This window comes from Protopterus annectens, chromosome 14.part0 (assembly GCF_019279795.1).
Source record: "Protopterus annectens isolate FY-2018-M chromosome 14.part0, PAN1.0, whole genome shotgun sequence".
Taxonomy (NCBI): Eukaryota; Metazoa; Chordata; order Ceratodontiformes; family Protopteridae; genus Protopterus; species Protopterus annectens.
Window position 1 is genome coordinate 909,954,781 of NC_056748.1, and position 17,347 is coordinate 909,972,127.

At 39.3% G+C, this 17,347-nt stretch overlaps 1 protein-coding gene across 1 annotated transcript in view; it reads right to left on the reverse strand.

The window, feature by feature from the left end:
• The window catches only part of BTAF1 (B-TFIID TATA-box binding protein associated factor 1), a 3,603,226-nt gene that overhangs the window by 199,858 nt on the left and 3,386,021 nt on the right, over positions 1 to 17,347 (reverse strand). Inside the window, exon 39 of the mRNA XM_044055641.1 lies at positions 7,051 to 7,210. Coding sequence (XP_043911576.1) covers positions 7,051 to 7,210 — 160 coding nt within the window. The remainder of the gene's footprint in view (positions 1 to 7,050; positions 7,211 to 17,347) is intronic.

Sequence of the window (17,347 nt, forward strand, 5' to 3'; positions counted from 1 at the left end):
TGTATGATATTCTACAGCTTCTGGGTCTTAATGAGTTAAGGGCCCTTTTATTTGACAAGTAACTGAAGCATCTATCATCTTGCCAAACCAGTGCCTGTGTAAAGTGTTCTGGCCTAGCATAAACTTAGACCACATAAATGCTTCCAAAGAAATTATAAAATGTCGGCAAAGAGGTTTTTACTGGCTTCTCCTGTACAGGGCAACATCTGTCAATTTCTTCAAGGCCTTTTGGCCAGGAGTGTAGTTCCAAAAGGAGTACCATGGAACACATTGTAAAGGCCTCTGCGAATAATGGATCAATCTGTTTACTTCCCAAAAGGACACCATTTTTTGTGGAGGAGAAATGCACTTTAAGAGGTTAAGCGCACATCAAAGAGTGCCAACATTAAGTGAGAAGCATGAAGACAGATAATCTGAAGTCACTGTGAAATCCACGAAGGGAATCAATCTGATGAGTATACCAAACCCCCTCAAAATCAAGGAATGTGATGGGGATCAAATGCTCTCTCTTTTCCCCTCACCTCTAAGGTGGAGGGACCAAGATTAGGTAAAAGGCATGCATAGATCTTTCTAGCACTGAAAAGTATTTTTCTGTAGTTTTAATAGGTACAGTTTAAAGGAAGCTCCTTGGGTAGCTTGGTTTGCTCTGAATCCAGTTAACAGGCATCTGACTTCTTTTAGTTAAGATGCCCTTTTCCAATATATAGTCAATGGCCTTCCATCAGGCATCCAAACAACTAGATAACTGACCTTCAGACAAACCTTATCCAAAAAGTAGGCAGTTCAGCAGCACAACAACTGGGACTGGGGAAGTCGCACAAGTGTGACTGCCAATCAAATCTTCACAATCTCCTGTGATGGATGACGGACAACTGATATTCTACAGTAAGATGCTTTTCTCCACTTCTTTAAAACTATATTTAACACTTATATTGCAGGTGGCAACACATTTAGCTTTTAAATGAAATCGTAGAAGAACCACCCTTCCCCACACATAGCCTCTTACTAAACTATATGGCTTTGGGAAGGAAATAAATAGGTGATAGCAGGAACATCCTTAGAAATAGGCAAACCACACTCGGCAGCACCAGAAGATCTACAGCAGAATAAATGAATGGGCAATAAGGGCCTCAGATGTCTGTCACCAATCATTTCTAAAGATATTTATTTCTTGAAGTTCACGTCTCTCATGCCTCAGGCTTTTCTATAGACACCCCTCAATTATTTTACCCTTTCTGGGGAAATAGAAAAGAGGAAGCCTGTGTTTCAGCACTAGCACAGTGACAGACATCCCCTCCATTCTTCCATGACTGTCATACAACGAAAACAGTGAACAGATCGATTGATAACCAGTTTCTGAAAATATTATGGTGTAGACGGCCAGGAAAGTAAATGACAGACAGCAAATCATTCCCTTCAAAGGAAAAAAAAGAAGCATCCAGTCACCCTGCAGTTTACAGGTACTAACCCCCCCCCCCCCCCCGTAAAAAAAAAACAAGGGGGATCATCATCTGGAATTCGATACAATCAATGAGGTTTGGGAAGTTAAAGGTGCAATGATGAAATGTATTTCTCTTAGCTCCTTCAAAAGTAAGGAAGCATTGCCAAGTTAAATTCATGGTTCAAACTCTAAACTGCAGTCAGGACTGCAGCTGCTGCACAAGGTGGTAGTATTGCCCTCCTGGGTGATCTGACCAAGACAGAGGTAGCAGACAAGAATGACAGTAAAAGACTCTCATCCTGAAAGAAGGTTTCTTCTTACTAGACTAGCCTGGGAGAATCAGAAGTTATAAAGACACCTCCTCAGTGGTTGATGCCTTCTTTCTTTTGAAAAATGTCCTCCATTGCTAGGAAGCTGTAATGCGTAGAGTACAGTCATGGCATTATGAGTGGCTGCATCTGATGTTTGTTGCACAGAGCCTGGGTGAATACACAAGAAAAGCACACTAAATTTATTAGAGACAAGCCTTGCCCACTTGCTTCTGCCATCAAATCAAACTACATGTTCTTAACTGAAAGGAAGGGGGAATAGGGAGGAAGGAGTCATCTTTCAGGTCTCTGTGCAGGGGGGGGGGCTTATCTAGCATCCTCACACAGCAATAGTTCAATGTAAAACAAAAACAGTATCAGCATATGCACACCTTTATGGTATCTAGTTGTACTTCTGGATCTGCCCACCTGGGAAGAAGTCCTACACTGGCAGCATCTTACACTACCCCCAGCCGGGATACTAGTTTATCAGACATTAAATGCATCATCTCATCCTTCCCAATCTGTCTTATGAGCTAGGACTTCGTTTTCAAACCTGTTAGCAAGTGTGTAACTGAAAACAAAACCTCTATACCAGTGGACCACCTTTCCTAGAAAAGTATTACTCTTTCACCTGATCTTACCAAGATTTCTGACAGATGACAAATTGGTCACACTACACTGGTCAATTCAGACTGTGTTGTCTTTGGTAAACGGGAATTCCACACCATAAAGTGAATATACAACCAAATGCTTTTTAAATTAGTCCACACTGCTCCATGCCTGTAGCTAAACACAGTAGTATACATCTTGGGCAAAAATAGACTGCTAAAATTAGAGAGAACATTGCTGGGCTTTCTCCATGAATTTTTAACTGCTTTCAGAGCTTCTAAGCTGCACTGGATGGATGCTTACATAAACTGATGTTCTTGGTGCTAATGAAATTACTTCTGACACTACTATTCTAAATTAGGCAGATTAATTAGTTTTGGATTGCAACAAGGTTAAACATGTTAAAGGTCTTATGTCCAGTGGCAAGACGGGCAAAGAGGATAGCTGCCCTGGGTGCAAGGTGTTAAAGGCTGTGATTCGGAAATCCTGGTAACTCTTTAGTAATAGTGCATACCGGCTCTTAAATGCCAGCATTACATCTACTGTCAAAGCACTGTAGCACACTGCGTGTGATCTAACTGTAGCAACTGATTCTTGCATTGTAGCAAGCAGTTTGTTACAGTTTAAAAAAAAAAAGTTTTTTGTTTTTTTATTTATTTTGTTGATGCAAACCTGATTCTGGTAGAGCTCCATGTATGGTATAAATTACAACATTTGCTTGCTACAAATGCTAGAGTTTAAAAGGGAAAAAAAAGTTTTATTTTAAGTTAAATCTCAGCACTGCAGCGCTCTTTGCGTGGTATAAAATGCAGCTAGTAGTTTGCTACAGTTTATGAAGGGAAAGAGTTTTTTTTCTTTCTTTTTGGAAGGAATGTCTGCATGCAGAAATAGGACCCAGTTGGCTTTGGCATTCACCAAGCAAGATCATGGACCTTTTATTTATTTATTTTTTTTTTGCTCTTCAACCATTAAGGTATGTCTGATCAAGCAATGGCTCCAGGTGCTGGATGAGTCAAATATGCCTCTGCTTAACTCAACCAAATGAGTAACCACAAATGACTAAGGAAAAGATGACAAAGTAAGACACTGCTGCAAATTTGTATTTATTTATTTTACATTTGTTGACCAGGATAGTCTGACTGGATGCATGTCCATTTTCAGCGGAGGCCCGGGGAGAAAAGCTCCAAGGGTAAGCAGATACAGCATTACATATTACAAACAGACTATTTACAGAGATTACATAAGTAAGCAAGTTAAACAAGTTTCACAGGTTACAGTTAATCCTGAGTGCAAGTCAGGATTAAATTAAATTACACAGTAAACTGGTTAACAGATTTTTTACACATTCTAGAGAGAGTTAGCCAGGCTTGATACACTGACATAGCCAGTTAAGTGACAAATGTTGTTTGAGTCTAGTTTTAAATTGACCTAAGGTGGAAAGTAAGGTAATATCAGCTGGAAGAGAGTTCCAGGATCTACTTACAGAGTGTTATTAATTTTGCTAGTCTGAATTAGTAGTTTGTTAGAGGATCGAAGCGGTCTAGGATTGTTATAGGGGGTGATAATATTTTTAAGTGCAGGAGTATTGTCCGCATTACAGAGGATTTTATAGGCCATAATTAGTTGGTTATACTGGATTAGGCTGGGTAGTTCAAGCCACCCAAGCTGATTTACATTGATGCAACGATGTGTCCTAAAAGGCAGCCCAGTGGCAAACCTGGGAATGTGGTTGTAGCAAATTGAGAGTTTAAGGACAGTTTTGTTTAAATTTGAGAGTAGAGGGGATGCATACAGAAGGGTTGAAAGAAGGTGAGAGCGAGCTATGGCAATTTTAGCTGGAGGGGTTAGGAAGGCTTTTATTCTGTAAAGTGACCCTAGTTTTTTATTGATGGTTTTGATAGTTTGGTTAACATGTAGGTCGAATTTTAGATTATTGCCTATGATGACATCTAATAGTTTTGTAGAGGGGTCAGGGGAGATTATTGTGCCATCATTTGAATTTATGGTAAAGGTGAAAGCGGTAGACCTATGTGTTGGTGAAAATAACAGCATTTTAGTTTTTTTGGGATTTAGGATCAGACGATGTTCAGAAAGCCAGTTTTCTATTGTATTAAAGGTGGTCTGGGTAGCTGACCATAACTCTACTGGAGATGGGGCTGAGCAAATCAGAGTAGAGTCATCAGCATATTGGATACAGCTGACTTTTGGGATGACAGTATAAAGGTCGTTAATGAAGATGGAGAACAGCAAGGGCCCTAGTACAGAGCCTTGTGATACTCCAAGGGTGTTAGGTAGAAGGTTAGAGAGTTTGTTCTGCCAAAGGACAGCCTGCTGTCGACCATTCAGGTAGGATTGAAACCAATGAAGGGCTCTAGTATCTAGACAGAATGTTTGCAGGGTGTGGATTAAAAGCTGGTGATCAGCCATATCGAATGCCTTGGAAAGATCCAAGAAGAGGGCTGAGGATATATAATTACTGTTGCGATTATGGTTTATGGTGTTGGTAAAGGCTAGGAGGGCTGAAGTAGTGGTGTGATGAGGACGGAAGCCATGCTGAGTGTCTGCCATAAGGTGATTCTGGATTAGGTGGTACATGAGTTGTCTATGAATACATTTTTCCATAATTTTTGCAAGTGGAGAGAGTATAACTATTGGCCTATAATTGGAGAATTCAGTAGAGCTGCCTCCTTTGTGAAGTGGAATTACATAGGATATTTTCCAGATGGTGGGAACTTTAGCTTCTACTATGGTTCGACTGATTAGTATTGAGACGGGGTAAGCAACAGCATCAGCTGATTTTTGTAGGTACTCAGCAGAGAGTTGATCAGCAGAAAGTGTAGTGGGTTTTAATTTTTTGATCAAGGTACGGAGCATGCAAGTAGGTTTCTAGGGGTGCTACTTTCAGGACCAGGGGAGCTAGGAGGTAGTTGGATAGCTAGGACTTGAATTGTCTCAGTAAAGAATCAGTTAAAACTGTCAGAAACATCTTCAGGAGTTTTATCAATAGTAGCAGCAGAGATTAGGGTTGAAGTTTGTCCAGGATGTAGTAGATTATTTAAACCTGCCCAAAACTTCTGAGGGTTATTTTGATTTACTGTCTGTAAATTACAGTAGTATTGTTTTTTGTCTTATAAAATTGATTTTTTGATTTCGTTCCTGGATTGTCTGTATTTAATGTGACCTTGAGGGTCTTTAGAAGAACGCCATAAAGCCCATGCTTTGTTTCCAAGGGTAATTTTGAGTTTAGACTCTTTAGAAAGCCATGGCACAGTTTTTGCCTTGGTTCTCTTTGAACGAACAGGTGCATGCAAATCAAGGATCTCATGGAATTTGTTGTTAAAGTATGCTACTACTTCCTCTAAGGGGAGGTGTTTTAGAATAGACCAATTACATGAGTTTAGTTCTTGTAGGAATTTGGCAGGGTCAAAGTTTTTATTGTTTCTAACCTTTCTGAGTAAGGGTTGTTGGGAATTAATGGTTTTGTGCTTAATTACATATGTGAGAAGGTGATCGCTTAAGCCATCAAGGAGGGTACCACAGGTGTACAAGTTGGGGATAACTATTTATGAGTACCCAGTCAAGTATGCTTTCTTTTTGGTTGGGTTTACCTATCCTGGTAGGGGTGGATATAATTTGTGTAAATGCATGCAGGTTAATGTGGGTGGTTGGGGATTCTGAGGAACAGGTGCCCCAGTCTATGGTAAAGTCTCCAAGTAGTAGGGTTTCTTGGGGGTAGTGACATGATAGCCAGTGCAGGATATCTTCAAGTGTAGATATATTGTTACCTGGGGGAATGTACATACAGATGATATTAATGCATTTATTTTTATTAAGTTGCAATTTGGTGGCAAGAATCTCCGAGTTATTAATCTGAGGTGGTTGTATTACATCTATGGTGACATTCAACTCAGACTTATAGAGTACAGCTATCCCACCCCCCTTCCTCAAAGCATGATCCAGCCTATGTATGTTGTACCCAGGTGGTAACACTTCACTGTCTTTAGTGTTAGGTTTTAACCAGGTTTCAGATAAACAGAGAATCTCAGGGGAGTGGACATCCAGACGTATATGCAATTCATTCAAATGTAGAACATTACACACTATTTTACAGTATTTGCTGTTAAAAAGACACTTGTATGACAGCAACACAACAGTTAGTCTTAGTTTCAAACAATGAGGTACTCAACAAATGTTTACTGTAGCTTGGGCTGTAAATGCTGATATTGCTGAGCTGACGAAATGGGGGACCAAAATGGATCGCCTTGAGCGGACGTAGGTGTCTAGGATACAAAACTGTCTAATACAAGTTATGAGATGCCAGTAACACATTAAGCATTTGTGAAGTTTACAGATTTACAGATCACGCAGAAAATTTGAATGCCAGACATTTCATCAATGATGACCAAAATTGTGTGCAGATTCCATACTAGAAGCATTCAAACTCCTCAGCTTAAATAATAAATAATACAAAGACTTGGAATAATGCTGTGAACAACAGGTTTACAATTATACAAAACTGAGTCTGAAAATAACTAATAGAGGACAACAGAAAATGAGGAAACAAACAGGGAAGCAGAAAAACAATTAAGACAAAAAATAAGTATTTCAGGAAAACAGCTTTATGTCTGTGGTTTAACGCCTTATCTACAACTTGTGCTTTCTGACACACAAAATAATGTTTTTCATTACCTGTCCAATACGATGAGCTCGATCCATAGCTTGCAGATCCCTCATTGGGTTCCAGTCATGTTCTACAAACACTACAGTATCTGCACCTGTTAGGTTAAGTCCAAGTCCACCGACATGTGTGGTAAGCAGAAGAACATCTATAGACGGATCATTATTAAACCTAAAAAATAAATGTATTAGATTAAAAAACTCAGGAAGTAAATTAAGTGAAACTAATCTGATCTGACTTTAGCAGCTCACACTTTCACTTATTCTGGTCACTGCCACTATTTGTGTGCCCACATACACCTCATAAAAATTGAAGTATGGATCTTTTCTGGTATATTATCTTTATTGTCTTAACACTCAGTGTATACAAAACATGTTCCCTTATATTCTTATACTTGGTTAAACACTGGTAACTAAACTGACTAACTCAGCAGAGACAATTAGCGGGGGGGGGTGTCAAGAAATAAGGAGAGAGGGGATTTGGATGCAGGTCATTAAGGAGAACCACCACCTTGCAGAATTTTAAATTTGTAAAGCTGTAGAAAATATTCTAAAAGAACAGGAATGGAGAAAGGAAATTTTGCCAATAGAGATGACAGCATGTAGGGGTATAGAAAACAGACAAAAGGTGGCTGAATTTACTGGAGAAAACTCAAAGAAATCAAGGTACTAGGAGCAAATAACTAGAAAGGGAACTGTAAAAGAGTGGAACGAGGCCAAGAAGAAGAAGAGTGGACTACAGTTAGAGACTGCTTTCCCTACAGGAAACTGATACCAGAGTATAGGCAAAGGAATAGGACAGCCCCAAATGAAAAACCTGGTGTGGTAGATTTTTTAGTTGAATCTATAACAGAAGCTGCTGTTAAAATGCTGGAAGTGTGATGGGTAAAGAAAGAGGCAATTTGGAACATATTTTTGGAAGTGTAAGAGTTGGCACATTTTAAAAATTCCCTACAGAGTACTCTGTCAGGGGTAGCAAATGGCTGTAACTAACGAAATGTCAATTCATTTAAAAAAATGAAATGTAACAGGTTTCTGCATTAATACGCACTTTCTAGACAAAAGAATGAAAATATTTCTGACATTTTTGACTGACTAATCAAATGTCAGTCAATAAATTAAATAAATAAATAAATGGTTCTTTTGAACTGGAACACAGGATCTGAATTCTCTAAACGGAGTAAGACCTTAAGTTTAATTCTGTTGACTGTCAAAAAAACAATTAGAAATCAAAATGTAAATAAAAATATTTGAAGTAATGAACATTGTGAGAGAGAGAGAAAAGAGCTGGAAGAGGGAGCTTTAATAAAGGAAATGAGCAAATTCCATAGAAATAAGTAGAATTTGTTTGAACAATACTTGGCAGAATAATGTTCATGAGGAGGAATAAGGTTTAACGGATGGCAAGAATTTAAAAATGTAATGTTGGACTGTCAGTTAAATAAAGCATATGAATGTAAATTAAAATAAATGTTAACATGGTTTGCTTTTTCTATTAATGTACATGTGCCTGTATCTTAAGTGATAATTTAATAAGTGTTTAATAAATAAGGCATTATACTAAGCATATCATGGGCTACATGGATAGGAATAAAAATCTGTACATATTCAAAAATATTTTTACACACAAGCTTTTCAGTCCTTAAAATCATTTTGTCTCTCAAAATAGCCCATACAGCTGTTTGGTTTCTACATCTGTCTTCCACAACTACAATATTCCAATGCAAGTTATACACTTATCAGAACACTGAAGGACCACTACGGGCAAATGATGAAAAAAAAATTTTTTATCTTGCCGTGATTTATTTATTTATTTATTGACATTTGTTAACCGGGTTGTCCAACTGGGCTTGTGGCCCATTTTCAGTGGAGACCTGAGGAGAAAAGCTCCAGTAATACATTTTAAAACAAGTACAATTTTAAACAATATTCATATAATAGCAGTTATAGCAAAACGATTCACATATGTTGGGATACATACATAAAGTTAAAGTTGCATTAAAAAGAAGCTAAGTAACAATTTTACATTGATATATTTCAAAAGGTCAACAATGAACATTTTTTGTTTGTATAAAATTGTGCAAATGCATAGTAGACACATTGGAGAGAGAGGTGTAATGAGGTACTAAGTATGGTCCTTTTGAGGGTACAAAAAGGGAAGGAAGACTAGGTAGGGTCATGGCAAGGGCAGGTTCTGGAATTGAGAAAATAAGCTTTTAGTTCATTTTTAAAGTGTGAGGTTTGGGAGACTGAACGTAAGTCAAGGGGAAGTTTGTTCCAAGCATGGGCAAGGGAGTGTTTGTAGAGTAGTTTGCCTACTGACCTTTTTGGGTGGTAGATATCAAGTAATTGTTGGTTAGAAGTACGGAGGGTCTGGGATGGGATGCAGATGGAGACTAAGGAAGATAGAGATGGACAGAAGGAGGGTTTATAAAGAATAGAGTGTAGCATATGAAATTGATAAGATAGCAGAAACTGGGGAAGTTCAAGCCATTGAAGAGAGTTTAAAGAAATGCAGTGGTGTGAGTTGTATGGGGAGTTAGTAATGAATCTGGCTATTTTATGGTAAGTCTGTTGCAGTTTGTTTAGAGTGAAGGCCTGGATATTGGTAAGAACTGGGGCGGCGTATAAAAGGGAGGGGAGGAGGAGTGCCTGGCCCAGGGTAAGTCTAGATTCAGGGGTTAGGAATTTTTTGTTCCGATACAGCAGACCTAGTTTCTGGTTTGTTTTTTTTTATACATTTGAGTATGTGTAGGTTGAACTTGAGTTTGTCATCGATAATGACCCCTAGGAGTTTTGTGTGGGTGTCAGGTTGGATATTTGTATTGTTAGAAGATGTAATAAAAAAGGAGGTTTTGTGATGAGAAAGAGAACGGGGAAGGAAAAGTAGGAGTTTGGTCTTTTTGGGATTTAGGATCAATAGGTTGTGAGAGAGCCATTGTTCAGTGGATAGTAGGGCCTGTTTGGTCAGAGAGTGTAGTTCAGGAATGTTATTTGAGATGGATATACGTGTGGAGTCGTCGACATACTGAATAAGGGAGGATTCTTTGCATGAGGTGTAAAGATCATTGGTGAAGATGTTAAACAAAAGGGGTCCCAAGATGGAGCCTTGGGGAACACCAGTGGAGATGGGAAGGAAAGGTGAGGAGGATGAGAGCCATTTGACAGATTGTTCCCTGCCAAATAGGTAACTATTAAACCAGGCAAGTGCGGTGGGGGATAGGTGGAGATTTGCGAGTTTGGATAGTAGTAGAGGATGAGAGACAGTATCGAAGGCTTTGGAGAGATCTAGGAAGAGACAGGAAATGAGTTTATTGTTGTCTAGGGCCTCTGCAATGATATGAGTGAAGGAGAGGAGGGCAGTGGTGGTGCTGTGGTGAGGACGAAATCCATGTTTGGTAGGGGTAAGTGGTGTGTGAGGAGGTGATTGAGAAGCTGTGAGTGAATACATTTTTCTAATATCTTGGAGAGGGGGGGACAGAATGCAATGGATTGGTAGTTTGAAGGGTCAGTGGAGTTTCCACCTTTATGAAGAGGAATAGTGAAGAAAGATTTCCAAAGGTTGGGGACAGTTGATTCCAGAACAGATCGATTAATTAGTATAGATACAGGATAGGCAATTGAGTCAGCAGCAAGTTTGAGGAATGTAGGAGATAGATTGTCAGTGGAAGGAGAGCAAGGTTTTAGCTTGAGTAGTAGAGATTTGATGTAAGTAATGGGAACTGGCTCAAAAGAAAACAAAGTTGTGTTAGTGGGACTTGGAGAGGTGGGTGTCGAAGTAGAGTTTGGCTTGGAGGTTACCAGATTTTGGATGGAAGAGAAAGTGTTTATTCAGGAGGGTAGCTGTTTCCTGAGAGGAAGAGTTAGGGTATGGGGAGGGATTAGAGGGCTTTCCAGGATAGAGGATGTTGTTGAGAGTTGACCAAAATTTTTGAGGACTGGATTTGTTGTTAAGCTGAGCAGAGCTATAGTATAACTTTTTGTCATTAGTTGTATGTTTTTTTACAAGGTTCCTCAGTTGCCTGTATTTTTGAAGAAAAGGTGGTTGTTTAGTTTTTAGTCCAGGTTTTCCAAGCATGATCTCTGTTTCATAAGGGACCTAATCTCTTTGGAGAGCCAGGGAGCATGGTTTGATTTTACTCTGATCTTCCTAGAGGGAGCTAAGGAGTTTAGAGTATTCATGGAGATGCTACTGAAAGTGCTTACAGCATCGTTTAGGGGGAGGCGTTTTAGAATGGACCAATCTATGTTGTGGAGAATGGAGTTAAATTGGGATGAATTGAAAGTCGATAGTTTGACAGTCTTTGATAAGGTGGGGTTTAGGAATATGGGAGTAGTCATTTACTGCACCTCCCAAAGCTGCCTGCAGCAAATTAAGTCCTCATTCCTAATTTTATTTTTTTTTACTCTTGCCTGCCCTCATGGGGCAGACATCGTGAATCCTTTGGAAAGCTAAATCTGTCCCATAATGCATAGATTGTGAAAATAAATAGCCCTACCATTTGTTGTCAAACTAGACTTCCATTCACATAGAATGGAACATCTGGAAAAAAAAACTGCCAAGTTTGAGAGTCTGCAGCTCATGTCATTGACTGGTCTCCACGGAGTTTTACAAATGTTTCTACTGATGCACTTCACATTCTCTGAAAGAAGCTTGCAAAAGTGTCACCAAATTACTGAGATAAAAAAGACTTTTCACAAGGAGCAGTTTTCCAAGTTTCAATTCCTGGCCAAGTTACTCCTTCCCATCTCCCCTCCTTCAGTGGGCTACAGTCTCATATTTCCAGCTCGGGTAGATTCAACTATTTAGTCAGCTTTGCATGACAATAGACATCAAACAAATCACAGTCTGGTGTGCCACTAAAACTGTTCCCTCATACGTCTCTTCACTTCTGAACAGCATTTCGCAGGAAATAAAAAAACAAACAAAAAAAAAACATCAGTCCAGAGTTTAGGCCAATCTACCCATTTTTAAAAATGTGCTCAGTAAAATATTCAGCTTGTAATGCATTCTGGCTGCTGACATGGTTATCTTTACATAGTTATTCTCTTTTAGCATAACCTGAACTTGTGTTATTTAATGATAAAGTTAACAACAGTTCTCAGTTTCTTAACAATGACCTCCCAAGCCTCTGATATGACCTGGTACTTTCTCTTACTATTGCTTTATGTAGTTTGTCTTAGTTGTATACCTGTAGCATGTCTCTCATCCTCTCAGCAACAGACTCCTGGAGAAAACTTCCAAAGCAGATACTCGTATTGAAAGAGTGCTAGCAGTTGTAGAAGTGATACCATACTCCAAAACAATGCAATCAAACATAGTACTGACAAACACAGGGGAATGTATTATGTCTGAGTCAAGCAATGATGAAATTGCTAGGGACTACACTGAGCACAATTTTACTCAATCTCTACATTTCATAATGCATAACATTCACACCACACTTACAAAGGCACACCTCCACTTTCCACAAACACAGCTACCTTCACCCACACAACATACCAGTCAAATTTAAGGCTTTTCTCACCTCTCTGCAGACACTGCTGCAATGGCTTTGGCAAATGAAAATGACTGATGGATGTCAGTTCAGGACTCCCATCTAAGACTTCCTTGATTCCTAGCCTCTTATGAACATTATCTTGTGTTTACTCGCCGATAATAGTGTGCTTGACCATTCTAAGGATTACTCCTCATGTAAATATGTATATACAATTGAATGACTAACCATTTTCATGTAAGACCAGAACTCTTGTGAGACTGATTATAATTGTATCCTTGTACTTTGCTTTTGAATACTCTATCCACTTAACACTAGCGTTTTTCTTTTTATATTTTTGTGCGACTTTAGAATCTATAGCATTCTCTTAGATAGATATAATTTGCATTATTAATACAAACTACTGTTGCATCTAGGTTTAGTTACATCAGGTTTTCCTTACTGGAATACAGAATTTAAAATCCTAGATATGTAATATGTATAAAGCTTTGTAATGTACCAATTTCTATTGTAAATATTGTCTTGGCCTATTTTTTGTTGTTTGTGGAGCTTTTCTCCCCGGGCCTCCACTGAAAATGGACATATATCCAGCTGGACTAGCCCGGTCAACAAATGTAAAATAAAAATAAATAAATCCATACCTCTCAACAGAAAGTCCAGATTTTTTGTCTCAGTTTTTTCTGTTTTTTATAAAATTGCAGTTTTCTGTCAAATCACTGTCAAATCATTTAACAACGAAGTCAGAAAATAATGACAGGCATTTGATTTTCAGACTTAATATCATTAAGAAAATGCACATTAATGGTGGTGAGTTTAGCTATGGATTCTATGAAGAAGGTATTAAAGTTAGAGGCATTTTCTAGATCAGTAAGGTTTAGGTTAGGGGATGGATTATCCTTATTGCCTGGGTGGAGAAGGGAGGAGATAGAGTCCCAGAATTTTCTTGGGTTGGATAAGTTTTCTGATTGAAGTTTATTGTAGTATGATTTTCAATCCCTGATTATTAGCTTTTCTGCAGTGTTATGGAGTTGTTTGACTTCTGTTAGGACATGGGGTAATTTATTTTTATGGTAAAGTTTCCACTTTTTGTCTGTTAGGTGCACGATTTTGTTTAGTTTCTTTAGTTAACCAAGGGAAGGATAAAGTTTTAACTCTTTTAGTTTTTAGTGGAGTGAGGTTGTTAAGAAGGTTCAGGAATGCTTTATTAAAGTAATTAATGGCACTGTCGAGAGGCAAGGTTTTTAAGGGTGACCAATCTGTAACTTTTACGCAGTTTATGAATATTTGTGGGTTGAAATTGGACAGGTTCCGAAACTGTACATAGTGGTGTAGCTTTTGAGCGGGAGAGGAGTGATGGTCAGCAAATGCAGGCAGGTGGTCAGAGAGAGTCAGGAAAGGTGCCAGTATCTGAGATAAGGTTAGGCTGAGACACCAAGATTCAGTCAATGATGGTACCAGTGGTTTCACCTTTGTTTGGCCTGGCAGGACAGTTTATTAATTGGGTGTAGTTGTAGAGGCTAACATTTTGGGAGGGGGATTCAGAGTTGATCATGGCCCAGTTTATGTTTACGTCACCTAAAATAACTGTTTCGTTTTTGATTTTAGTTGAAAACCAGGAGAGTATACCTTCAAGTACAGTGATGTTGTTGCCTGGAGGAATATAGAGGGCAGCAATACATATGGATTTGTGTCCGTTGAGTTTAATGAGGGCAATACAGAGTTCAGAATTGGCAAATTTAGGAATGGGATTGGTGTAGGGAGTAACAGTGTAGGAAGAGGAGTATAGTATAGCTACTCCACCACCTTTTTTTGCTGGGTCTGTCAGAGCATAGCATTTGGTAGCTTGGTGGGAGAATTTCAGTATTTTTTTTAATTAGAATTAAGCCAGGTCTCTGTGATGGCAACAATGTCAGGTTGGTTATGGGACAGCCAAGCGTGGAGGATGAGAATTTTATTTCTAAGACTTTGGGCATTGATTGTAATAAAAAGTACTGTTGTGTACACTTAACACAAATGTAGATGTTCGAGTGTATTCACAGTTGCAGTCATTACATTTGGGTTATCCTGCTGGCAAGGTTGCCCTCAAGTCGGCCTGATTTCCAAAGTCTTGGGTCCTGCGTCGGTTGCTGTCGCCTCTTCCCTGACGTCAGGGGTATAAAAGATAAAGCCGACGCCATTTTATTTAGTTTTTCTTGCCCCAGATGTCAGGTGCCCCCAATAGGGTAGGCTAAAATTAGGTAAATAAAACATACATGGACCAAAATAAGTTTTACCTTCCTCTATAAGCAAATACACCATTTAGGTTGCATAGATTAGAAAAGTAAAGATAAGTTCCAGCAAAAATAAGGGGGATGGCGGGTGGGTAACCTGGACTGCAACAGTGAATACACTCAAACATCTACATTTATGGTAAGTGTACACAACTGTACTATGCTCTTCGTGTTTCACTGTTGCAGTCATCACATTTGGGTTGAGTCCCAAAGCTATGGTTGGGGGGGGCTGGAGCTAAACAGCATTAGGAGCGGCTATGAGGCCCTGCAGAACTGCAGTGGTAAAGCCTGCCCTGGATTTACAGTAAAGAGGCAGATTGTAATGTTTTGTAAAGGTATGCACTGAACTCCAAATAGCAGCCTCCAAAATGTCTTTGGTTGGTACTCCCCTGAGAAAGGCTGCAGAAGTGGCTGCAGCTCTGGTTGAATGTGGCCTAATGCCCTTAGGCACTGGTTTGCCATACTGTAAGTAGCAGAAACGAATGCAGTGACCTATGCACTTTTAAATAGTCTGCTTGGAGATACCCTTTCCTTGTGAAGCTGTGGCATATGTCACTAGTAATTGCTCTGTCTTTCTGAAAACTTTAGTTTTGTCCAAGTAGAATCTAAGTTGTCTGTGTACGTCCAAAGAATGCAGAATTTTCTCCCCCTTGTTCTGTGGATTTGGATAAAAAGTTGGCAAATGAATTGTTTGGTTAAGGGCTACACTGGATACCACCTTAGGCATAAATGTACGGTTTTTGTTCTCAGAAAGACCCTGTCTGGACAGAAAATGATAAAGGGTTCCACAGCCATGAGAGCCTGTAGCTCTGAAACTCGTCTTGCAGAAGTTATTGCTAGGAGCAGAGCTGTTTTCCTAGATAAGAACTTTATGTCCGCAGTAGCAGCTGGCTCAAAAGGAGGTAAGGTGAGTTTTTCCAAGACATAATTGTGGTCCCATGCAGGTGTTGGCGTTCTCCTTGGAGGCCTTAAGTTTTTGGCTCCTCTAAGGTACTGCCTTAATAAAGGATGAGAAAAGAGAGGTGGCTCTGTATTGTAATGAGCCGAAATGGCAGAGGCATGGATTTTAATTGATGAAAAAGATAGGCCTTTGTCCAGCATCTCAGTTAAATATTGCAAAATCAGAGGAATATTTGGGACAGCTGTATCAGTTCCTTGAACTTGGTTCCAAGCACAAAATCTCTTCCATTTCCCAGCATAGGATTTTCTAGTACTAGGCCTTCTGGCTTCTAAAATGACATATATAGGGGATGATATAGGGGTTGGTGCATAGCTTATTGAGTTTTTCTATGATTCCAAAGTGGGAAATGGTATCAAAGGCCTTGGCCAAATCAAAGTAGGCTGTATGAACCACCTTGCCTTCATCCATAGCTCTGGTGACTGACTCAAAGAAGTCGACCAGGTTGAGCAGGCATGATCCACCCATCACAAAACCAAACTGTGTAGCATCCAGAGTTTGGAGATTCCCTATATCCTTGTTTATTAGGTCCAGGATGATGCGTTCCATAGCTTTGCATATATCAGGCTCATCGGGCTAATTGGGCGATAGCTCCCAGAGTCTGTAGTCGCGCCTCCCTTGTGGAGAGGGATGAGTGTAGCAGAGCGCCATTCGGTAGGGACAAAGCCTGAAGTGAGGCTGTGACTAAACAGGGCACACAGGTGTGGTGCCAGTTCACTCTGTAGTTCATATAGAATACAGCTAGGGATATTGTCAGGTCCCATAGAAGCTGTATTCTTGGTCTTGGAGAGTGCTGTTTTAACCTCTGTAGCAGGCAAATCTATTGGTATTGTGATTAGTCCTTTGTGGGGGGATAAAGTTGGCACTGAATCTGTCGGCCAGTATATTGGCAATATCTGTTGGCTCGGTATGTAGCTCAGAACAAATCTGGGTATTGCCATGGAGATTCTTCACAAAACTACATAAGGCCTTATTTATTTATTACCATTTGATAACTGGGATAAGTCCACTGGGCCTGGAAAAGCCCATTTTCAGTGGAGGCCCAGGGAGAAACGCTCCAAAGGACATAGACAATTTTACAATAGTTATATAAAAGTAAATAAAGTAGTAGAACAGTGAAAAAATACAGAGATAATATACAATTTATTAAAAACAGACATTTCAAATCTTAGATAATGATTTACAAGAGTGAGTTTCATGTAGTCTAAACGTATTAAAAGTACAGGCATTTCAGATTTAAAAACATGCAAGTAAAACATTTATGTACAGATAGAAAAAACAAGCTTTATTTATTTATTTATTTTTGGACGTTAGAAATGAGAGAGACAGAGAGAAGGTGAGGTGAGAGTGGTAAAAGGTGGTATATAATAGAGAAAGGGAGTGGGGTTGGGGGAAGCTTATGAGGTATAGGGTAGGAGAGGAAGTAGAGGCAAAGGTTAAGAGAGCACAGTGACAGAACGTTGAGGTATATAGTGCATGGAAGATGGTGTTAGAATTTATGTGGTAGAGATACAGGAACATTCTCACTTTGAAAGAAGGTGAGATTGTTGAAGAGTTTTGAAGTTTGAGTGGTTCTGAGTATT